This window comes from Pleurodeles waltl, chromosome 9 (genome assembly GCF_031143425.1).
Source record: "Pleurodeles waltl isolate 20211129_DDA chromosome 9, aPleWal1.hap1.20221129, whole genome shotgun sequence".
NCBI lineage: Eukaryota > Metazoa > Chordata > Amphibia > Caudata > Salamandridae > Pleurodeles > Pleurodeles waltl.
In genome coordinates this window covers 1172111786-1172133415 of record NC_090448.1, presented here as the reverse complement: position 1 = coordinate 1172133415, position 21630 = coordinate 1172111786, and the positions used below count along the sequence as shown (strand labels likewise).

Genomic DNA, 21630 nt, shown 5'->3' with positions numbered 1-21630 from the left:
CTTCAGGGGAACGCAGTTTCCATAAAGTGGCTAAAGCAAGGAACATCGTAGGCCTGGCAAGTATGAAAGAGGCCTCCAATGAGCCTTCTGAGCTTCCTGTCGTGGACGTTCAAAGGGCGTGGCACACCAGTAACACCAACAAAGTCTGTAAGGTATAAAAAGACTGCTGCAACTGAGCTAGAGAGGACAGATTAGCTATCTGAGGCGGACTGGTTCTACCAGGAAGTTGCACTGCCTTGTATGCCTTGAAAAAACAGCAATGTGCACACTATGCCCTTACTTACATCAGCACCAGGACTCCTGGAGGCTTCCTCCACATGGTGGCCTGGCTCAGGGAAAGGGGCATCAGCTTTCAGACTCATCACTGATGCTTCATCTCTGCTGCCTTGTAAAGCGAGGGCTGCTCACAAGGTCCAGAGCTAACCCCACAACTCCTACGTGCCATAATCGGGCTGATGGGCCGCAGACAAGTTACTAAGACTTTTACCCAAAATAGTTTCTGGTTCTATTGTCCATGGTGATTTTGCAGTCAGATTGTTACACAACCACTGTACAAGTTTCTGATCAGACAATGTTCCATCATATGCAACACATGGGGTATTTTTGCTATACATCAACCTCAAACTATAGCCTCGTATGGGAGGGATGTGGAGGATTGCAGCTGATGGGGTCCCACTCTTCTGTAAATTTGCAATCAAAGATGGATACTCTGTCACCACAGTCACAACTGTTGTCACCCTGAACGTGCAAGGTCTAAATTCTCCAGTCAAATGGAGAGCCTTGTTGAAACAGCTCATATCCAAAGCTGGTGATCTAGTCCTCTTTCAGGAGACCCACCTACATTTAAAAGATAGGACTCCACTCCTACTGGTTCCCATCACAATCACATGCGGTTACTGCTGCAAAAACTAAAAGGGTGGCCATATTGCTTAGGCAGGGCTTACCATTTGAGCTAGATATTACATTTTTGGATAAGGGGGGTGACCTGCTGCAATCCAGTTAAGACTGGGTGGCCTCCACCTCACTATCTACTCTCAGTACGCCCCCAAAGATGGAGCAGTGCTATACAGGCACAATGCCAAAGATGCACACTAGCGTAAAGGCCACACACTGACTGGCTGAGACTTCAACACCACACTCCAACCAAAGACCGATACTTTCTGGTCCGGTGACCAGTCTGGCTGAAGGGGGGGGGGAGGCGCAGGGGGGCTCAACTTTTGAGAGTCTTCGGCAAATAGAGACAATCAGTCCATGTCATCTTGGTTTGGGTGCAAATGCAGTGGTGCTTTGTCTTTTTGGGGTGGGTGGGGGAGGGTTGTGTCGTGAAGACCAATCTGGCCAAACCCAAGGTAGTGTTCAACACTGGAGTGTCTCACGACCCCGCTAGCACTGCTGGCTCACACTGACTCGGAATGGGGATTGGGGACTCAGGTACTGTGGTGCGGTTTGGTGTCTGATTTTCCATTGTCTGGGGGTCTCACGGTTGTTCTTGGGTGCCCTAAGGGAGCAGGGGAGACCCTCCGCTCCTCCACTAGAGATGCTGGTGGTTCCTTGAAGTGCTGGCAGTCTTTCCAGTCTGGAGGCAGAGCAGCAGCATGATGAGCCAAGTCAGTAGCTGCTACTCAGTTCTAGCTTTTCACAGCTATTCAGAATCCAAAGAATCTGAGTTCCTGATGTTGAGGGGCAAGCTAAACACTGAATTTAGGGGCATTAAGGGTAGTAGCCAATAGGTTATTTACCCTTGTCGTCACTACACCCCCCCCCCCCTTCCTATATGACCAACTCCTGAGGAAAGTGGGCATAACCCTGTCCCAGAGTGCCTAATTTCACCACTCACAAGATGGAGTGGAAATGGTTTCTTACTTGTAGGGGTAGTCTTGCAGCTTGAAGAGATTTCTGGATTCACATGCTGTGCTTTATTCTGCCATCTAGTGGTTGGGTCCGGAAATGTAGTGATAGTCTTTTTACTTTTCTTTTGAGCGTCGTTGACCACCATTTGGTGCTAAGTCCGTCCTCTATGTGACATCAGAATGCGCACCGGAAGTTCCTATGTATGGGCACCATCTTCAGATTGTCTTTTTTCTTTCCTTTTTTGCTCCACCGGTTTGCTTCTTGCCCCATTTCTGGGGAGGTGGGTGGATGGGTCGCACAAGAGTACAGAAAACTCTTCAAGGTGCAAAACTATTACTAGTAAGAAACCATTTTGTTTTGTAACATGAATCATTTACGGGATTCACATGCTGTGCGTTAGATTATACAGCGGTATCCCCTTCCTTGGGATGAAATGTGGATGAGTTGGCAAATAGGTTATTATCTGCAGATTCCTTTACCTTCCAGACTCCAAGGTGGCACCTGGAAATTGTAAGTTTTGCTGAGCAATACCCTTGCGTGCACTGTCGAGTAGCATCATTTGGATCCGCCTGGCATCGTTAGAGCCATCTGTGACATCCTGGTCATCTATAAAGGCACCACCCAGACGCAAGTACGTTAGTTTCTTTTCCACTAACATCCACGCCAGAAGCACTGAGCCATGGAAATAACAGCTTGTCTGTGTAAAAACAAAACAAAAAAACAGGGCCCTGAAAGGGACAATCCCTGACCCTATTAGACATGTCCGCAGAGCGGGCAGGCATGGGTGGGTGTAAAGAATCTAGAGCTAGAAAGTCTCTACTAGATAATGTGTTACCAAAGGTAAGTAACTTCATCTGTTAGAGACTTTTAGCTGCAGATTCCTTAACTTAGAATACATACCCAAGCCATAACATTCTGGCTGTGGGCTGCAGACGGATCTTCACACTAAAGTGCTGCAGGACCGAACGGGCAACGCGTCTGTTTCTACAGACCTGATTGTCCAGGCAGTAGTGTCTTGCAAACGTGTAGAATGATGCCCACGTTGCTGCCCGACAGATATCCAGGACTAGAACACCTTGTGCTAGCGCAGTGTTAGCAGCCTTGCCCATGGTGGAATGAGCCCTCAAGCACTCAGGAGGCTGCTTCTTGGCCAGTGCGTTGCCGACTAGTGCAGAGAACGACCCAGTGCGAAATGATTAGTTTCTACACTGCCCGACCCTTCTTTGCTCCCATATACCCCACAAAGAGTTGGTCATCCACCCATAACTCTTCTGTGCAGTCAAGGTAGAACAACAACTTTGGGTCCAGCCGGTAGAGTTGCACCTCTTCTTTAGAGGGATGTGGTGGAGCAAAGAAAGTGGGCAGGGTGATGTTTTGACCCATGTGAAATGGGGGTCACCACCTCATGGAGGAAAAAGGCACATGTTCAAGTACCACTTTGTCCAGAAACATGGTGAGATACATCGGCTTAGATGAGAGCCTGCATCTCACTCAGCCTCCTGGCAGATATTATTGCCACTAAGAAGGCTGCCTTGATGGTGAGCAGCCGGAGGGGACAGTTATGTAATGGCTCAAAGGGAGCACACATGGACTCGCTGTTTGGGCGAGGGGGGGGGGGGGTATGGGCCCAAAACTGCACTGTGTCCAGAACAGCTCAGATGAAAGGGAGCGTCAGAGGGAGTAAGGTATGACTTCGACATGTTTATAGTGAACCTCAGCAAATGCAGGAGGTTCGCCGTAGTCTAAAGGTGGGCGACGACAGCCTGGGGTGATGGAGCCTTCAACAGCTAGTCGTCCAGGTAAGGGAAGACTGAAACCCCTAACCTGTGCAGGAGCTGCTGCTACCACCGCCATTACTTTGGTGAACAACGGAGGTGCACTAGTGAGAGCGAAGGGGAGCACGGTAAACAAAGTGCTCGTGGCCCACCTTGAACTGCAAGTAACACCTGTGGGCAGGCAGGATGGGGATGTGAAAATACACATCCTGCAAGTCCCGTGCTACCATCCAGGCTCCTTGGTCTAGGGCAGACAAGACCTGAGCAGGAGTGAGCATTTTGAATTTCTCCTTTGAGGAAGAGTTTGACGTCCCACAAATCTAGAATCAGTCAAAGACCCTTGTTCTTTTTGGGTATCAGAAAGAAGTGGGAATAACAACCACTGCCTACTTCTGACATCGGGTCCCTATCTATGGCTCCCTTAACCGAGAGAGACGTAACTTCCTCATGAATCAAGACTGAGTGAGCCTCCATCAGCCGTTCTTTCAATGGAGGCATAGAGGGAGGGAAAGACTGGAAGGGAAGGGGAATAGGCCTTCTGTATGATGTGCAAGACCCATTTGTCCAATGTTACGGACCACAACTGAATGAGATGCAATTGAATCCTCCTTCCAACTGGACACGTATGGTATTGCAGAATCACACTGGGAGGATTTGGGCGCTGTGGAGAAGGGGGGCTGGGTGGTGGACTACTTCTGGCCAGACACTCTGGGCCGGAAAGTACCACGACCTCATCCCTGCACAGGATGCTGACCTAATGGAGGACAGTGACTGGTGTGGTACCAATCCCCTTCTGAAGCCTCAAAAGGGGCGAAAGACAGACTTGTTGGCGAGGGGTCGCAGAGAGGCCCAAGGACTTGGCTGTAGCCCGGGAGTCTTTGAAGCGCTCCAGCGCAGAGACTGCCTTTTCACCAAATAGGCGGGGACCCATGGAAGGACAGGTACACAAGGTTTGGACATTCTCCGAAAAACCAGATGTACAAAGCCAGGCGTGGCAACGAAGGGCCACCGTCGATGAAATTGCTCTACCCAGCGAGTCAGACATGTCTAAACCACATCAGATAGTAAACATGGCTGCATCTCTCCCATCTTTGACTGCTTGTGAAAGTGTCCTCCGGGACCTGAGGCAGCACCTGCGCCACCATATCCCATAAAGGATGAGAAAAACAACCCAATAGGCATGAGGTGTTTACTGACCTCAATGCCAGGCTGGAGGAAGAAAACATCTTCCTAAGCTGGTCCAGCCTCTTGGATTCCTTATCCGTGGGAGCAGAAGGGAAGGTACCATGGGAAGTGGAGGCTTGGACCACCAACCTCTCCGGGGAGGGGTGTTGGGAGGAAGCTAGGACCACTTGAAGCTGGGCAATGGTGGCAGCCAACTGTCCTATTTACAGGTGCCCTTGTGCTGGTTTTGGACCACGTCCCCAGCAGGACATCTGTGAGGGCTTCATTAAAGGTTCTGATGCGGAGACTCCTGGCTGAAGCACCTCAGTCAGGTTACTCCTGACCGGCACCGTAGGCAGATCTAGGTCCAGGACCTCAGCTGTCTTATGCACCACCATAGCACACGATGCTCCCACCTCAGCCACCGTTGGAGGTGAAAGCATGCCAGTATATGGAGAGCTGTCCAGTCCACTGGTGTCTCAACCCTTCATACCACTCCATTTGTGCCAACTGAGACTCCAGAGGGCCCTGAGACCCTCCATTCTTCACCAATGCCTGTCTGATCAAAGAGAGACTCAGGCAATGATCTGGCACCTGTTGTGCTAGAAACAGAATTGTACGATGCCGTTCCAGCTCATTGGGTATCAGAATGGGGCTTGCAATAGCTGTAGGCATTGTTGGCTTGGGGGAAGAGTCTACATCAGGAGGGACGCCAGTAGACAGACTGTGCTCCTCAGCATCGTCCCGGATCTGATATCTGTTCCAAGAGACCCCATTGGTGCTTATGTCGAAGCCACCGGTGTGGGACCAGATGGGACCCCTGCCAACACCACAGGGCCTGAAGGCACGCCAGTTGGGTTAGCCTGCTCAAATATGAGAAGCGCGGCCCCATAAAACTGAGTTGAGCGGGGGTCACTCCAGCTCCTGGAAAGGGGGGAGGGGGAAGGGGTGTAGAGGCTCGAAGTCGGCCCTGGCAATGGTTCTGCAGAACATGGCATGGAATGTAGACGTTCCCAATTCATCTTGTGGCCGACAGGCAAGGTGAAGTCGAAGTCCACTTGCACTTCTTGTGCCTATTCCACCTAGTGCCCGGAGGACCTTGAGTGGGATGAAGAGAACTTTGGGCTCCGGGAGCGGTTCTGCGACCTCATTGGCCCGGACCATGACCATAATATGTAAAGTTCGTTTTCCCTTGAGGCTTTTTTTTTTGTTTATTGCAGATAGTACATTAAAGCCCTTTCAAAGCCTAGTTTGTAAGACCTTTTTAGTTTGAGTTTTTGGTTCCTGAAAGAAAGCTGGAAATAGTATGCTTAGATTTACATGGAATTGTGTGTCTATCTTTGGTAGGAAGTGTGGATTAGTTCTAACTGTGTCCTTGTGGATTTGCAAGTGTGGCTCTTGGACTGTCCATGCTTGTAACTTGCTGACTCTGCGTAGTGAGGTGATTGCTATTAGAAAGGCTGTTTTGAGAGTGAGCGGCTTTAGATCATATTTGTGCATGGGTTCAAATGGTTCTATCATAAGCTGTGTTAACACAGTGTTCAGGTTTCATAACTGTTGGGTGCAGATCTTGGTGTTACCACCCTTTTCAATTTCTTTAAGAATCTCTTAACTACTGCAGCTGTACAGAGGCTTATTCCAGACGTGCCTCTAGTGTAAGCCACTACTACTGGTAAATGTTCCTTCAGTGATGCATAAGTGAGACCACTGTCCAGCAGGTGGGTAAAGTATATTAACACGGTTATCGAGTCCATTCTATTGTCGCTTGTGCACCAATGATCTTTTTCCAATTTTCTGTGTGGTATTTTCGTGTGCATGGTTTCCTTGCTTCCCCCAGGATTTTAATTGTCCTTGGAGAGAGTTGTAGGTGACCAAATTCTAAGTAGTCAGGAGCCAAGCTGCTAGACAGTGTGGCTGGCTCTGGGTGCTACACCTCCACGTGGTGTATTGTCAGTAGGTTCTTTACTGGCTTCAATGTCAACTTGTCCCCTGGATAATTCCTGTATAGCTGAGTACCAGGCTTGCCTTTCCCACTGAGAGGCCTTATGAGGTTGATTTCAGTCCTAGATTGTCTGGCCATCTCCAGCACCCTGGGGATCATGGGAATTGGAAGGTGTGTGCATATTTCCCTGATCAATTTATTTACAGGGCCTTCCCTTTGGACTGGGGATGAGGAAGGCTCAAGGAAAAGTGTTGGCATTTCACATTTGTTGCGGTGGCGAAGATGTTCATGTTTGGTGCGCTCCAAATATTGAAGATCCTCTGGATGACCTGGTTTTATCTCCCACTCCTGTGTGATGGTTTCTTGCCTGCTTAGTTTGACTGATTCTGTGTTGAGTTCTGGTAGGTGAATTTTGTGGAGTTATTTGCTGTTGTATTGCCCAGTGCACCTCAGGACAAGTGTCGTGGCCCTTACCTTATCCTACAAAAGAAAAGTGAAGTCACCTATTTGGTAGACCTGGGCACTAGCAGGACTCCACAGAGGGTGATCCATGTGAAGCGCCTCAAGCTTTTCTGTGACCGGGCTGATGTAACCATGCTGATGGTTACTGATGAGGATCAGGAATCAGAGTGAACCTCTCCCTACCTCTCAACCCGAAAGAGATCAGTTGATTAAGTGGACACCCTCACTGCCCAACAGCAGACTGACTGCAGGCAAGTCTTGCAGCAGTATGCAGAGCTCTTCTCCTTAACCCCTGGACAGACACACTGGTGTACCCATGATGCAGACACTAGAGTCAGCTGGTCTATCTAACCAAAGATATATTGGCAGTCTGACCAAGTTAAGGAGAGCATTACAGTTTTAGGGGTTATTGAACCCTCTGACAGCCCAGTAGTCTTAGTCCCCCAAGCCTCATCCCCAGGTTGGAAAGAAATAAAGAAATGAGGTTATTTGTGGACTACAGAGGTCTCAACCTTGTCACTGAGACAGATGTTCACCCCCATACCTAGGGCTGATGAGCTGATAAATTAGGTGCACCAAAGTTCCTTATTAACTTTGACTTGACTGCAGGGTATTGGCAAATTTGCATGGCACCAGGAGCAAAAGAAAAGACAGCATTCCCCACACCTGATGGGCACTATCAGTTCACTGTAATGCCCTTTGGTTTAAATAATGCCCCTGTCACCTTCCAAAGTTTGGTGAATCACGTTATTGCTGTCTTGGAGTCCTTTAGAGCAGCATATCTAGATTAAATTGCTGTCTCTAGCTCCTCCTGGTAGGATCACCTGGTCCTTCTGGGGCAAGTTTTGTAAGCCTTGCAATCTGCAGGTCTAACTATTAAGGCATCTAAATGCCAAATATGGCAGGGCATTGTTGCATACTTGGGCCACCTTGAGGTGGAGGCCACGTGCTACCCAAGAACCAGACAATTCTCCAAAAACCTAGACTCAAGTCCGGGCATTCCTTGGCTTGACTAGTTATTACAGGAGATTTGTGAAGGGGTATGGATCCACAGTGACCCCCCCCCCCCCCCCCAAACAGAACTTACCTCTAAAAAGATGCCAAAGAAAGTAAACGGGACAGTTATTTGTCAAGAGGCCTTTGACAGCCTGAAAGAGGCAATATGCTCAGCACCAGTTCTCAAAGCTCCAGACTACTCTATGCTGTTAATTGTGCAGACAGATGCCTCTAAACATGGGATAGGAGCAGTTCTGTCCCAAACCAACAATGAAGGCCATGACCAGCCTGTTGCTTTCATTAGCAGGAGATTACTCCCCAGGAAACAGAGGCCTTTGCTGTGGTTTGGTTCCTGAAGTTGAGACCATACTTGTTTGGTACACACTTCATTGTTCAGACTAACCACAGACCTCTCAGATGGCTTATGCAGATGAACGCTAAGAACCCTAAACTTGAGAAGGTCCATCTACCTACAGGGAATGGACCGTACAATGGAACAGACCTGAGACTGCCCATCCAATGCAGATGGACTTTCCAGGTTCCTCCACTTAGACAATGAAGACTCTCTTGGGAAAGTTTAGTCTTATACTCTCATTTGGGAGAGGTTTGTGTAGGAAAGTGTCCCTTTTGGCATGGTCTCCCCACTCCCCCAAACTTTTTGCCTAATATCAAATACTAACAACTTGAGTGAGTGCTGGGATCCTGCTGACCAGGCCCGAGTAACAGTGTTCTTTCCCTAAACTGAACCATTACTTCCACTATTGGCATACCCCTGGCACACAGATAAGTCCCTTGTAAAAGGTACCAGTGGTAACAAGAGCCCTGGGGCCAGGGAGCGTTCCTAAGAGCTGCAGCCTGTATTATGCAACCCTAAGGGACCCCTCACCAAACATGGCCACTGCCATTGCAGCTTGTAAGTGTTGGTGGGGAGAAAAAGTTAGTCTCCATGGAACCCCTCTCTGGTGCCATGCCCACAAACCACTGACTGTGGCATAGTGGTGTCACCCTCTAGCAGACCTTACAGCCCAAGGCAGGGTGCACTATACCACAGGTAAGGGATAGCTGCAGGAGCAATATCCCCCTACAATGTCAGTCTGTTCTTAGACGTAAGTACAGTGCGGTCATATTGAGTACATGGGCTGGGAATTGCGATTACAAACTCCACAGCTCCATGATGGCTTCACTGAACACGGAGAAGTTTGGTATCAAACGCCACAGCATTATAAACCCACACTGAAGCCAGTTTTGAATTTATTGAAAAATGCACACAGAGGACATCTTAGAGATGCCCCTTGTATTTAACCCAATCCTCTAGTGTAGGGCAGACCGATCTACGCCAGCCTGCCACTAACAGACACATGTTTGACCCTATGGGGTGAGAGCCTTTGTGCTCTGCTGCATCTTTGTGACCCCCGGGATTTCCCCATTGAAAAGCATTGGGTGCCCAACGCTGTGTTTGCGGCCCCTGTGTCGCGGAGGGTGTTTGGTGATGACCTGTGCCCCTCCCTCCAAGACCCATGCTAATCTAAACCCCCCAGGGCTGTGCACTGATGTTACAAGCACTTACTTGCAAGCAGTTTCTTTCTGGTGCACCCTTGGTGTCGTCCTAAACTTTGACCTGTGCACACATTAACCCACGAAGACTGGGACTGTAAGTAAAGTACTTGTACGCAAATTGTTAATTTTCCTCCCCAAGGATTGCATTGCTTTCTATGAGAAATTGCACTTTTGAAACTGAGAGGTAATACTTATTGGTAAACTGTTTAATCTGAATTCTAAACAAAGCACGTTTAATACATGAAAGTGATACATTCTTGAAACTGTACTTACCTGCAACAAACATCCTTTTGGCTATATTTCTGAAACATAAAAACATTGGCCTGGAGTTAGTCATGGAGTGTGTTAATTTCTTTACTGTGCATGTACAACAAATGCTTAGCACTACCCTCTGATAAGCCTACTGCTCAACCACTCTACCAGAAGAGAGCATTAGTATTGTCTACTCTAGCCTCTGGGGGACCCCTGGACTGTGCACACTATACCTCACTTTGGTATAGTACAAACAGAGCCAGCTGCCTACAAATTTGAAGTGCTGTGTTTGAATGAATTGGTTTATAAACCTGAGCTACTGGACTGGTCTTCAGGTAGATCTTGTTTTGAAACTAGAAAATATGGTGAGTAGTTCCTGCTTTGGCAAGTGCTCTACGGCTCTGTAAGAGTCATTCCTGGATCTGCTTTCAGAGTTCTCAGTTTCTTCTCCTCAGAAGAACTTCGCCCTTGGAGGTTTTTGTGAAGGTTATTTGATTATTTCCATGTAGTATCCGTGACAGATTATATTCAGGATCCACTTGTCGGTTATGTTTCTCCACTCCTGGAGAAACCCTCTGATTCTCCCCCCCCCCACTGGTGTTGGGTGCTTTTGTTGTGAGAATCATTTGTTTGATGTTCCAGTGCCCTTGGGGGCATGTCCCCTTCCTTGAAATGGCTGCCTCGCTGGGTGTTGCCACAGCTGGTGGGTCAGATTGTGCAGCTTTGTGAGAGGAACCCTGTTGGTGTTGCTGCCCTGTATTAAATGGCGCCCTACCAGTGAGTCTTCTGCTGGGGATGAGTCTAGTGTGTGCCCCTGAATTGCAGTGTCCCATTGCTCTTACTATTTCACTGCCCTTTATCTGTTGCAGGGTAGCCATCCACTGACATTCCAAAAAGAGTATCTCCTGTGAAGGGCATGTTTATTATGCATGCCTGAACCTCTAGTTTGAAATTGGAGATCCTAAGAACAGGCATGTCTTCTTAGGATGGCTCCAGGGCACATTTTCCTGCTGGCTGTATCTGCCGCATTTAGTGCTGACTTTAGACATGGGCTCTCAACACCCTTACCTTCTCTTGCACGACAACCTTGGCACTCCGTATTCCTCTGAGAGGCGTTACATGAGGCTGTCTCTGAAAGACTAGAAGCTGCTATGGATAGTCATCTGGTGGTGCAGAAAGAAAGAATCTGACATGATCACTCAGGAATGGCGAGCCTGTGCAGTACCTGCAGGTTATTTAAAGCACCACTCTCCGGAGCGCAGCGGTACTGCTGAAAAGTTTATGCGTACAGGCTAATGCCTAGGGAATATTCAAGAAGTGAGGGATTTGTAGCTAGAAATCTCCTTTAGGATCCCTGGGTCACAAAATATTCTGGCTTATGTACTGACTGACATGTTTCAGAAAAGCTCCCAATGTTAAACATTTTGGGCAAAGCACCCTTGTCTACACTATTTTGTGACAAAATCCCCAGGATTTTCTCAATCTGCATGTAAAACCCCCTGGATATGCTTGACTCTACATTCTTAAGACCCGAACCACAAACAGAAGCTTCTCTTTAGCCCCAGAAAACAGTTCCATCTTTAGGAATGCATTTTGAACCGGATGCAAAATACACCCCATTCCTTGCATTTTAAAATCTTCCCCAGAATCAATGGGTTAGTGAATTAGGGTACAGAAACACCCCAGTATCAGGATAGATGCACTTGAGATTTATAAAATTCAAACATCGCACTCACTACATTTTCTGCATATTCTTTAGCCATATTCCAAACGCTGCTCCTTAACGCTCCTTTGCATAAGCACCTGTGATGATCACTTTTACACTTGTGACAAACCAGGCTCTTTGTAGACATGACTAGGCATGAGAACCAAACTGTCCACTAAGCTCATTTCCACAATTTTTCAACATACTCAAGTTCTTTCGAGTAAATTATTTGCTTCAATGACCTTCTCATTAACAAACGTAACAGATTTCAACATCAACTCCCATCTTGTGTATTTTTAGAACCGCTGCCAAAGATGGGTTTCCCACCAGACACACTGTTTAGTTATTCCCATTCATTCACTGGAGGTAGCAAATATGTTTTACAAGACCTTATTAAACCATATAAATAGACAAATGTTCAATAAGCAAATGTTTGCTGCAAGGCTATAGAGATTAATACATGTCATGAAGTATTTACATTAAATTACCTCGGACATCGTAGGACAAGTTTTTCGGAGATGATCTCTCAAACACAGAGGAGTTCTGTAGACATTGCATGAGAAGGCGGAAGAACTCATGATTCGATACCTCGATTTCCTTCATTTCTGACTGATCCTGGTGTCCAGTGAAGGTAACATTGAGACTTTTTATTGCACTGAAGTTACGTTGTCGGAGACCCATCAAAGCACTACCCCAGATATCAGTCCGATTAATGACTAGCTTGGAGCTAGACTGTGTGTCTACCTGAAGAACAAGTTCTCGCAATATATCTGCGACGATCCTCCACTGCTTGCTGAATGACCTTAAAGAGAAATTAGTGCAAACTCAATCACATGGAAAAAGTCCCTTTTACACATCCAATAATAAATTTTTCTTGTTGCATTAATACCAAATGAAATCCACTACATTTTACTACTGCATTCCATAAAATTGTTCTTCCAACAGAGTAAAAAAAAAAAAAACAAGACAAACAATAAAAAGTAGAAAGCAAGTGAGGTGTGGCGCCTGGTTGACTCAATGGGGAGTGGGGCTGTGATTTGGTTGGGGGGGTACTTCAACATGGTTTTAGATCCGGAGAGGGATCTGGAGAGTACGAGTACGCCTCGACATTCTACTGCCTTAATGACTAATGTGTGATGGCGCCTTAGTGACCTATGGAGGACAGAGCATGGAGATAAGAGAGGGCACGTGTGTCCACTATGTGCATAATAGCTGGTCTCAAATAGACAGATGGCTGGTAACTAGGGATGTGGCGATGTGGACGCAATCAGTGGAGCATCTGGCCCGGACCCTCTCGGACCACCCCTGGTTAAGCTGCAGCTGTCGAGACCTGGGATCCCGGGTGCTGCGTTTGCTTGGCACTTGCCGCAGGGAGCTCTTCGGGATGCGGCTAGGAGATTCGTGAGGCCATCTTACATTTCTTTGCTGAGAATTGCAGGTTGGTTGGCTCGGCAGGAATGCTCTGGGGGACCTCAAGGTGGTTTTTCGAGGAGTGTGCCTCTCTAAGTAGCATGGTGCGCTTTGCGTCAAGTGTTAACCGAGCTGGAAATCGCAGATAGTGGAGCTGGAAGCGAAATTGGTGGCGGACTGGGCTGGTGAGACGATGGCGGCTTTACGGGATGCGGTCTCTCGATATGAAGAGGCCTCCCAGCGGGAGGTCTGTTTTTTGGGGAAATATGCCTGGGCCCGGCGATACAGGGAGGGAAACAGGGCAGGTCAAACACTGGCAAACATGTTGCGCAAACCTTGGGCAAGTGGATATGTCACCAAAATAGACAAGCAGGGGGTGAGCGGGTGGCGGGAACGAAGGGTGGCATGAAGGTCTTTACGAGATATTTTGAGGATCTATACTCTGTGTAGGAAGTTGGCTCTGTATGTACTATTTCAAAGTAAGAAATAGCATGCACAGAGTCCAAGGGTTCCCCTTAGAGGTAAGAGTGGCAAAAAGAGATCATTCTAATGCTTTATTTTGTGGTAGTGTGGTCAAGCAGTAGGCTTATCAGAGGGCAGTGTTAAGCATTTGTTGTACACACACAGACAATAAAAGAGGAACACACACTCAGACAATTCCAGGCCAATAGGTTTTTATATAGAAAAATATATTTTCTTAGTTTATTTTAAGAACCACAGGTTCAAGATTTACAATCAATACTTTAAATGAAAGGTACTTCACTCAGGTATCATAGGAACTTTGAATCAGCAAAATAGCATGTACAGTTTTGGCATCAATGGTCTGGTTTGCAATAGCTTTCAATGGGAGACCCAGGGGTCTCTTCAGCGATGCAGGCAGGCAAAGGGGGGGGGGGGGGGGGGGGGCTTCTCGGGGTAGCCACCACCTGGGCAAGGGAGAGGGCCCACTGCACAGTGTCTACCAGGCGTCGGGTTCTTGGAAGCAGGCAGTCGCAGGAGCCTCTGGATTCCCTCTGCAGGCGTGGCTAGGGGGGGGGGGGCGTCAACTCTGGCTACTCACAGTCGCCGGGGAGTCCTCCCTGTAGTGTTGTTTCTCCGCAAGTCGAGCCGGGAGCGTCGGTGCAGAGTGGAAAGTCTCACGCTTCCGGCGGGAAACGTGCAGTCCTTTAAAAGTTGTTTCTTTGTTGCAAGTTTTGGTTTCTTTGGAACAGGGCTGCTGTCCTCGGGAGTTCTTGGTCCTTTTAGATGCAGGGTAGTCCCGAGGCTTCAGAGGTCGCTGGACCCTGGGGAACGCGTCGCTGTTGCAGTTTTTCTCAAAGTGGGGAGACAGGCCGGTAGGGCTGGGGCCAAAGCAGTTGGTGTCTCAGTCTTCTCTGCAGGGCTTCAGGTCAGCAGTCCTTATTTGTCTTAGGTTGCAGGAATCTGTTTTCCTAGGTTCTGGGGGGCCCTAAATACTCCATTTAGGGGTGTGTTTAGGTCTGGGGGTTAGTAGCCAATGGCTACTAGCCCTGAGGGTGGCTACACCCTCTTTGTGCCTCCTCCCTGAGGGGAGGGGGGCACATCCCTAATCCTATTGGGGGAATCCTCCATCTGCAAGATGGAGGATTTCTAAAAGTCAGTCACTTCAGATCAGGACACCTTAGGGGTTGTCCTGACTGGCCAGTGACGACTCCTTGTTTTTCTCATTATCTCCTCCGGCCTTGCCGCCAAAAGTGGGGCCGTGGCTGGAGGGGGCGGGCATCTCCACTAGCTGCGATGCCCTGTGGTGCTGTAACAAAGGGGGTGAGCCTTTGAGGGACACTGCCAGGTGTTACAGTTCCTGCAGGGGGAGGTGAGAAGCACCTCCACCCAGTACAGGCTTTGTTACTAGCCACAGAGTGACAAAGGCACTCTCCCCATGTGGCCAGCAACATGTCTGGTGTGTGGCAGGCTGACAAAAGTAGTCAGTCCACACTGGAAGTCGGGTATGTTTTCAGGGGGCATCTCTAAGATGCCCTCTGGGGTGTATTTCACAATGAAATGTACACTAGCATCAGTGTGCATTTATTGTGCTGAGAAGTTTGATACCAAGCTTCACAGTTTTCAGTGTAACCATTATGGTGCTGCGGAGTTCATGTATGACAGACTCCCAGACCATATACTCTTATGGCTACCCTGCACTTACAATGTCTAAGGTTTTATTTAGACACTGTAGGGGCAAAGTGCTCATGCACTTATGCCCTCACCTATGGTATAGTGCACCCTGCCTTAGGGCTGTAAGGCCTGCTAGAGGGGTGACTTATCTATGCCACAGGCAGTGTGAGGTTGGCATGGCACCCTGAGGGGAGTACCATGTCGACTTAGTCATTTTCTCCCCACCAGCACACACAAGCTGGCAAGCAGTGTGTCTGTGCTGAGTGAGGGATCCCCAGGGTGGCATAAGACATGCTGCAGCCCTTAGAGACCTTCCCTGGCATCAGGGCCCTTGGTACCAATTACAAGGGACTTACCTGGATGCCAGGGTGTGCCAATTGTGGAAACAAAGGTACAGTTTTAGGGAAAGAACACTGGTGCTGGGCCTGGTTAGCAGGCCTCAGCACACTTTCAAATCATAACTTGGCATCAGCAAAGGCAAAAAGTCAGGGGGTAACCATGCCAAGGAGGCATTTCCTTACACTCTGCCGAGCAGAATCTTGATGCAGCGCAAGCCTATTTTTCAGAGATTAGCCTGCTTTGGTTTGATGATGCACATAGAGCTTACTTTGATGAGCCCTTCTTGGTGGAAGAGATCAAGGCAGTAATCAGCAGACTGCCCGGTGACAAGTCCCCGGGTTTGGACGGCTTAATTCCTGCTTTTTACAAAGAGTACTTTGATATTTTGGCCCCCTATCTGCTGGAGGTTTATGCCGAGGGGCTGGAAGCTGGGTCTCTTCCTGCTTCCCTGCGGGAGGCGTTGATCGTTGCGATACTTAAGCCCGGAAAGGATCCCTGTAGCTGTGATTCGTACCGCCCGCTCTCCATGATCAATGTAGACAATAACATTTTGGCTAAGTTGATAGCGCTACATCTGCAGCCATTGATGTCGCGACTGGTGCTCCCAGACCAGTCTGGTTTTGTGCCGGAGTGGTCGATGACGCATAATTTGCACATGTTCTTTGCGGTGCTGGGTGGCCTTACGGCGGAAGATGAGGCTGCTGCAGTGTTTTTAGACGCAACAAAGGCGTTTGATTCTTTGGCCTGGCCATACGTATTTGCGCTGCTGGGCAGGGTGGGCATGAGTGCCCGATTGAGAAGGCTGATTCGCCTGCTGTATACGGATCCGGTTGCGAGGGTGCGGCTGAATGGTTGCATCTCGGGCCCCTTCCCGGTGGACTCGTCAGGGGTGCCCTCTATCCCCACTGCTTTTTGCTATCGCGATGGAACCGCTGGCGGCCTATCTGCGGCAAAATCATAATTACAGGGGGCTGCAGTTCAGGCAACGTCCGATTTTAATTCGGATGTATGCGGATGATATCGCGCTGTATATGCGGGAGCCGGGTAGGAACCTTGATGTTTTGTTCACTGAGGTTGTCCGCTTCGGTGGCTTCTCTGGCATAATTATGAACTGGTCTAAGTCTGTCGTGCTTCCCCTCACTGGTGGCACTGCGCGCTTCTCGTCGAGTTATCCTATTGAATGGGCGGATGGCCCGGTTTGCTATCTGGGAGTTTGTCGGAGTTGCAATGCAGAGACCCTTGGCTTGCCAATTATGGCAAGTTAGTAGCCTGGTTGGAGGACAGGCTTGAGGTGTGGCGCTCGCTGCCGCTTTCGCTTATTGGGCGCATCGGAATTGCCAATATGGTTGTGCTGCCAAAGTTTCTGTATCACTTTGTTAACCTCCCGTTGGTGCTAACCGTGAGTTTCCTACGGAGGCTTAGATCAGCTTTGGTGCGGCTGGTGTGGGCGGGCGGGCAGCCCAGGATTGCCTGGGAGAAGCTGACGCTACCGTTCGAGATGGGGGGCCTTGCCGCCCTTGACCTGGAGCATTATTATTATTGTGCGCAGGCGCATTTTGCGTATTTTTGGATTCACCCCACCAGGTATCCACCTCATCTTGCGCCTGAGAGCGACGCGGTGTGGCCGGACCGGCTGACAACGGTGCTTGGATGCATGTCTCGGACTCAATCCAAGGGAGTGGATACTGTTGCGTACCCTTCTGGGGCTTGGGCTGCTCACTGGTCGGGTGAACCCTTTGGCCCAGCGATACCAGTGCTGGACGTTGCAGATGAGAGGATGTCCTGCGTGCACGATTGCGAGAGTTTCTTGCTGCTTCAGAGTTGTCACTGCTGGGGGACTGGTGTGTGAACGAGCGCTTGCTTTCGCCGGAGGAGGCGCCGAGTGCTGGAGCTGATAATGTGCTACACAGGCTATATTTGCTGCGTGTATATGCGATGCTCTGCGCACGATTTACTGGCCTCCCGACAATGCCTAAGACCTGTCAGGCGATTGAGTTGCTGTGGCGTGCGCAGTCGCCGTGTAGGCTTATCACGAGATTGTATGGGTGCTTGCAGGTTCAGCGGAAGGCTGTGGTGGAGGCTGCTAAGGCTAAACGAGAGATGATGTTGGGGAGGATATTACTGAGGCCATATGGAGAAGCTGTTGCGCACATATGAGAACACTGTTGCCTAACTACAGACTGCGGCTCATACACTTTAAATTCTTACATCGCTTATATTATACCCCTCACGGTTTGTGTGCTATGGGGCTGCGTGATGATGCACGCTGCGAACGATGCCATGCGCTAGACGCTGATTTTTTTGCATCTGGTGTGGAATTGTGGAGAGGTGCGTGCCTTTTGGGGAGAGGAGATGCATGCGATAGCTGGAATGACTGGCTTGGATCTACCTTTCTCCCCTGTGCTGGCCTTGCTTGGGCTGGTGGATGGGGTGCCGGAGTGGAGGCGTCTGGTCGGTATGCTGCTTTTGCTGGCAAACAGAAGAGTGCTGGGGGCGGGGCAGGGCTCTGCGGAGGTCTGATTGGTTACATGATGTTGCGTTCTGCCAGGAGCAGCTGTCAATCTTTTGGGAGCTGGCCCCTGCATGCTCTCTCCCTAGACACATCTGGGCACCCTTCCGCTCCTTTTTGGAGTCTCATAGCGGATTGAGAGGGCCTCAGCTACATATGAGTGGTCATGAACATGGTTGACTAGATTTGACGTTGTTCCCCGCAAGCGTGTGTGCTGTTTGGTGGACGATTCTGCTACATGAGTCTGCTCTGCGGCCTCCATTCTTATATTGTTGTGGCTGTTGAGTTTTATACCCTACAGGGCTCTAGAATTCAGATTTTCCCCTAGGGGTGTGCTTCATGTTGTTGCTCTTGTCAGGCGTATGGGATGCCGCTTGAATTTGCTGATCTGGACATGCTGGGAACCTTGTTCTCATTGTACTATACTTTTGGTTGTCCCTAGTGATACTGTGTGTACACTGATGGACTCCTTATGCTGTATTCACCAGCTCCTGGGGCTGTTGCTGTTTTTTATTGTAAAATCTGTATAAATAAATACATTAAAAAAAAAGTCGAAAGCAAGAGTAAATATATTGAGGCACATGACCCTTTTGTAAAATGTCACACCCGAACTGTTCTTATTTCTACAAATATGAATTTGTAACAAAAAAAAAAAAGGAGTGGGTTCAATTGGTGATTGTTCCAAGGCTTTAGTTGTCCAGTAAACCACCTGATCAAGATGCTTAAAGAAAACTATTACTTACTGATCTTTGTGGTAGATACTCGGTCTAGCTACAAATTTCTCACCTGTCACTATTCCCCAGAACAGACTGGATCCAGAAACTTTTGTAATGGCTCTCAGACACCAGCAGATCGATCTGAAGCCGTTGTGAAATCAAATGCAGAGTCATGACGCCATTCTCCTCCTATTGCCTTAAGACTGGCGTCATAGCCGAAGTTCTACTATTTTCAACGCGACTTGCAAAACATTTTAGGGAACTCAACTTGTATATTGGCAGACTGCATAACTAATTTGGTTAAATATAAAAAACATTTTTAGTAGTAATTGTTTTATCTCCACTAGAGGGGAGGTTAGGGATGGGTAGTGAGGAACCGCAGAGGGTGCCCCAAAAGCAATTTTTTCTTCTGATGGATACTTCTACCCACAGATTCCTCACCTCTGAATAGATTTCCAAGCAATAATTGTTGGAGGACGGGGTGGGGAAAACTACTTTTATATATAAAATCTTCTAGTAAGGGGCAGGCAAGTGGTCAGTCTTAGTTATTCACAAGTTAACTAGTAATGTTTGGCAAAAATATGTAGAAAAGCTCATGTAGCAGCTCTGCATGTGTCAGATACACGTACCCCATGCGCTAAAGCAGCAGTCGAAGATTCCATTCTGGTAGAATGAGCTCTTCTGCCGTCAGCTGCCTCCCCCCCCGCACCAAGGAGCAACAGATCTTTAATCAGAGAATTACCCATCAGGACATTTTGCATTTTGCATTGCTTTACCTTTTTTGGGTCCTGTACAACCAATAAACATTTGGCAATCTGATTCAAGGTCCTAACTACTGGTGGTGCAATAATTTAAATCCCTTTTACAAATTACTCTTGTAGCTTTTCTTCCTGTTCAGAAAGATGCAGGAGGATAAAGGGTCAGCACTGTGACTGCCCTAGATGAAAAGGGCACCAAAGTCATGCATGGAATGCTTGAATTAATGTTAGCTGATGCTTGAGCCTGCACGCAAACCCATGGTTTTACAACCCGACATGCCACTTTAGTTTTTATTCAGGCAGATGCAAATCAATCTTGACCCTACTCCAGTGGCAACAGTCCAGCCCAAACTGCCAGGCTATGTCCCCCTTGAACTGGAACACAAGAGACCCAGGATCATTCTCACCCTTATTAAGCATTCGATCCGTTACCTTACTGATGTTGCGGGAGCGTGCTCACAGTACAACTGGAACCTAGTTATACCCAAATGATGAGCTCTATCTAATAAGAACTGAACCAGTCCTGGGTTGCTTGTGTTCTGGGTCAGGGAAGACCTGGCCCGGTAGTTTGGACTGGACATTTTCGTCTTTTCCAGATCATCTTTTCTCCAATTTGTGTCCCTGGAGACATCACGTCTCCCTGATGTTGGAACCAATATCTGCAAAAGCACGAGTGAAGAGCCCTCATGTGTCAGCATGCATGAATGATTGACCGCTAGGATGCAGGAAGTGAACAAACAGTACAAACGTAGGACCTTCATTACTGGAACTTGAGCTCCCACCCAAAACACTGGAAGTATAGCCAGAATGTTTCAGATTCTCCGTGGAGGAAGGAAGACTTGCAGACTGAGGGTACCCTTTTTACTACTTCAATGAACTATAGGTGTTGGGAGAGCTCCAGGTGACATTTGGGAAGATTAATAAAAAAATCTAGGTCATACAACAGTGAAGCCTTCAAAAAGGAGATGGCACAGACTCTGGCAAACTGGTGTTGATGAGCCAGTCGTCAAGATACGGGTATATTGCCATCACCTGTCATCTGAGACATGCCACTGCCATCACCTTCATGAAAACTTGAGCTACCAAAGTTAACCCAAAAGAAAGTACAAAAAAATATTAATTGGTGGAACCCACTACAAAAAGTAAGCATTTGATGTAGGCCTGCAATTCTTTCACTTATGAATCCTACCCCCAGCAGTTGGTTAAAATGTGCTTTTTGCCTGATGATCAAGGAATGGATGCTTCTAACTACGATGACCTCATTGTTTTTACATTGGGAGGGGGGGAGGAACTACTGCTGTAATTAACTCTTTAAAAATCTGCTAAAGCACCAGACCCTGATAAGTTACCGGGGGACCTATACAAATCTGAACCAGTAATTTGGTCCTGGTATATAACTAGGATCTCAAATGTTATAGAAGCTGGGGGCCCAATACCTAGTACCTGGAAAGGGGCTGAAAGAATTCCCATTTATAAAAAAGGGGATGTGAGCTCCCCTGCCATTTATAAACCCATTAGTCTTATTGAGAACCTTCAATTTATTTTTGCTAAACAGCTTCTGGATAGGCTCTTGGATAGGGCTCAAGCCCACCAGCCTTCTGCCCAAAAACCAGTACGGTGGACCAGGTTTTCAGGCTGATGCTTCTACACTGGAAGCATGTATTCCTTGCTAAACAAAATTTATATGTTGCCTTTGTGGATCGTCGGTCTGCGTTTGACATGGTCCCCAGAGAAAAATTATGGGGCATTCTACATAGAATGGGTTCTCCTGCCAACATAATCCATCTACTACGGAGGCTACACGAGAATATATATGCCCAGGTGAGATGGGGTCATCAGGGAGCATTAACAGATCATATTGGCAATCAGCGGGGGTTAGTCAAGGATGTGTCTTGGCACCAAACCTATTTAACAGAGTTGGCAGGGGGTGGGGGACAGTAATAGGGGGGTAAGAGCAACACAGCACAAAAGTGTTGACATTGCTAGTTCTGAGCTGTGGTAAACAGATTTAGCTAGGGTTCTCCCCGCTGCTGGAAAACACTGCTATCTGTGATCCAGGCC

The 21630-nt window shown here is 48.2% G+C and overlaps 1 protein-coding gene across 2 annotated transcripts in view; it reads right to left on the bottom strand.

Annotated features, from left to right (window-relative positions):
* Nucleotides 1–21630, bottom strand: part of G2E3 (G2/M-phase specific E3 ubiquitin protein ligase) — a 245406-nt gene that overhangs the window by 48433 nt on the left and 175343 nt on the right. For both annotated transcript variants that reach the window (XM_069209054.1, XM_069209055.1), the window contains one exon: nt 12193–12506. In XM_069209054.1, the coding sequence (XP_069065155.1) occupies nt 12193–12506 (314 nt within the window). The remainder of the gene's footprint in view (nt 1–12192; nt 12507–21630) is intronic.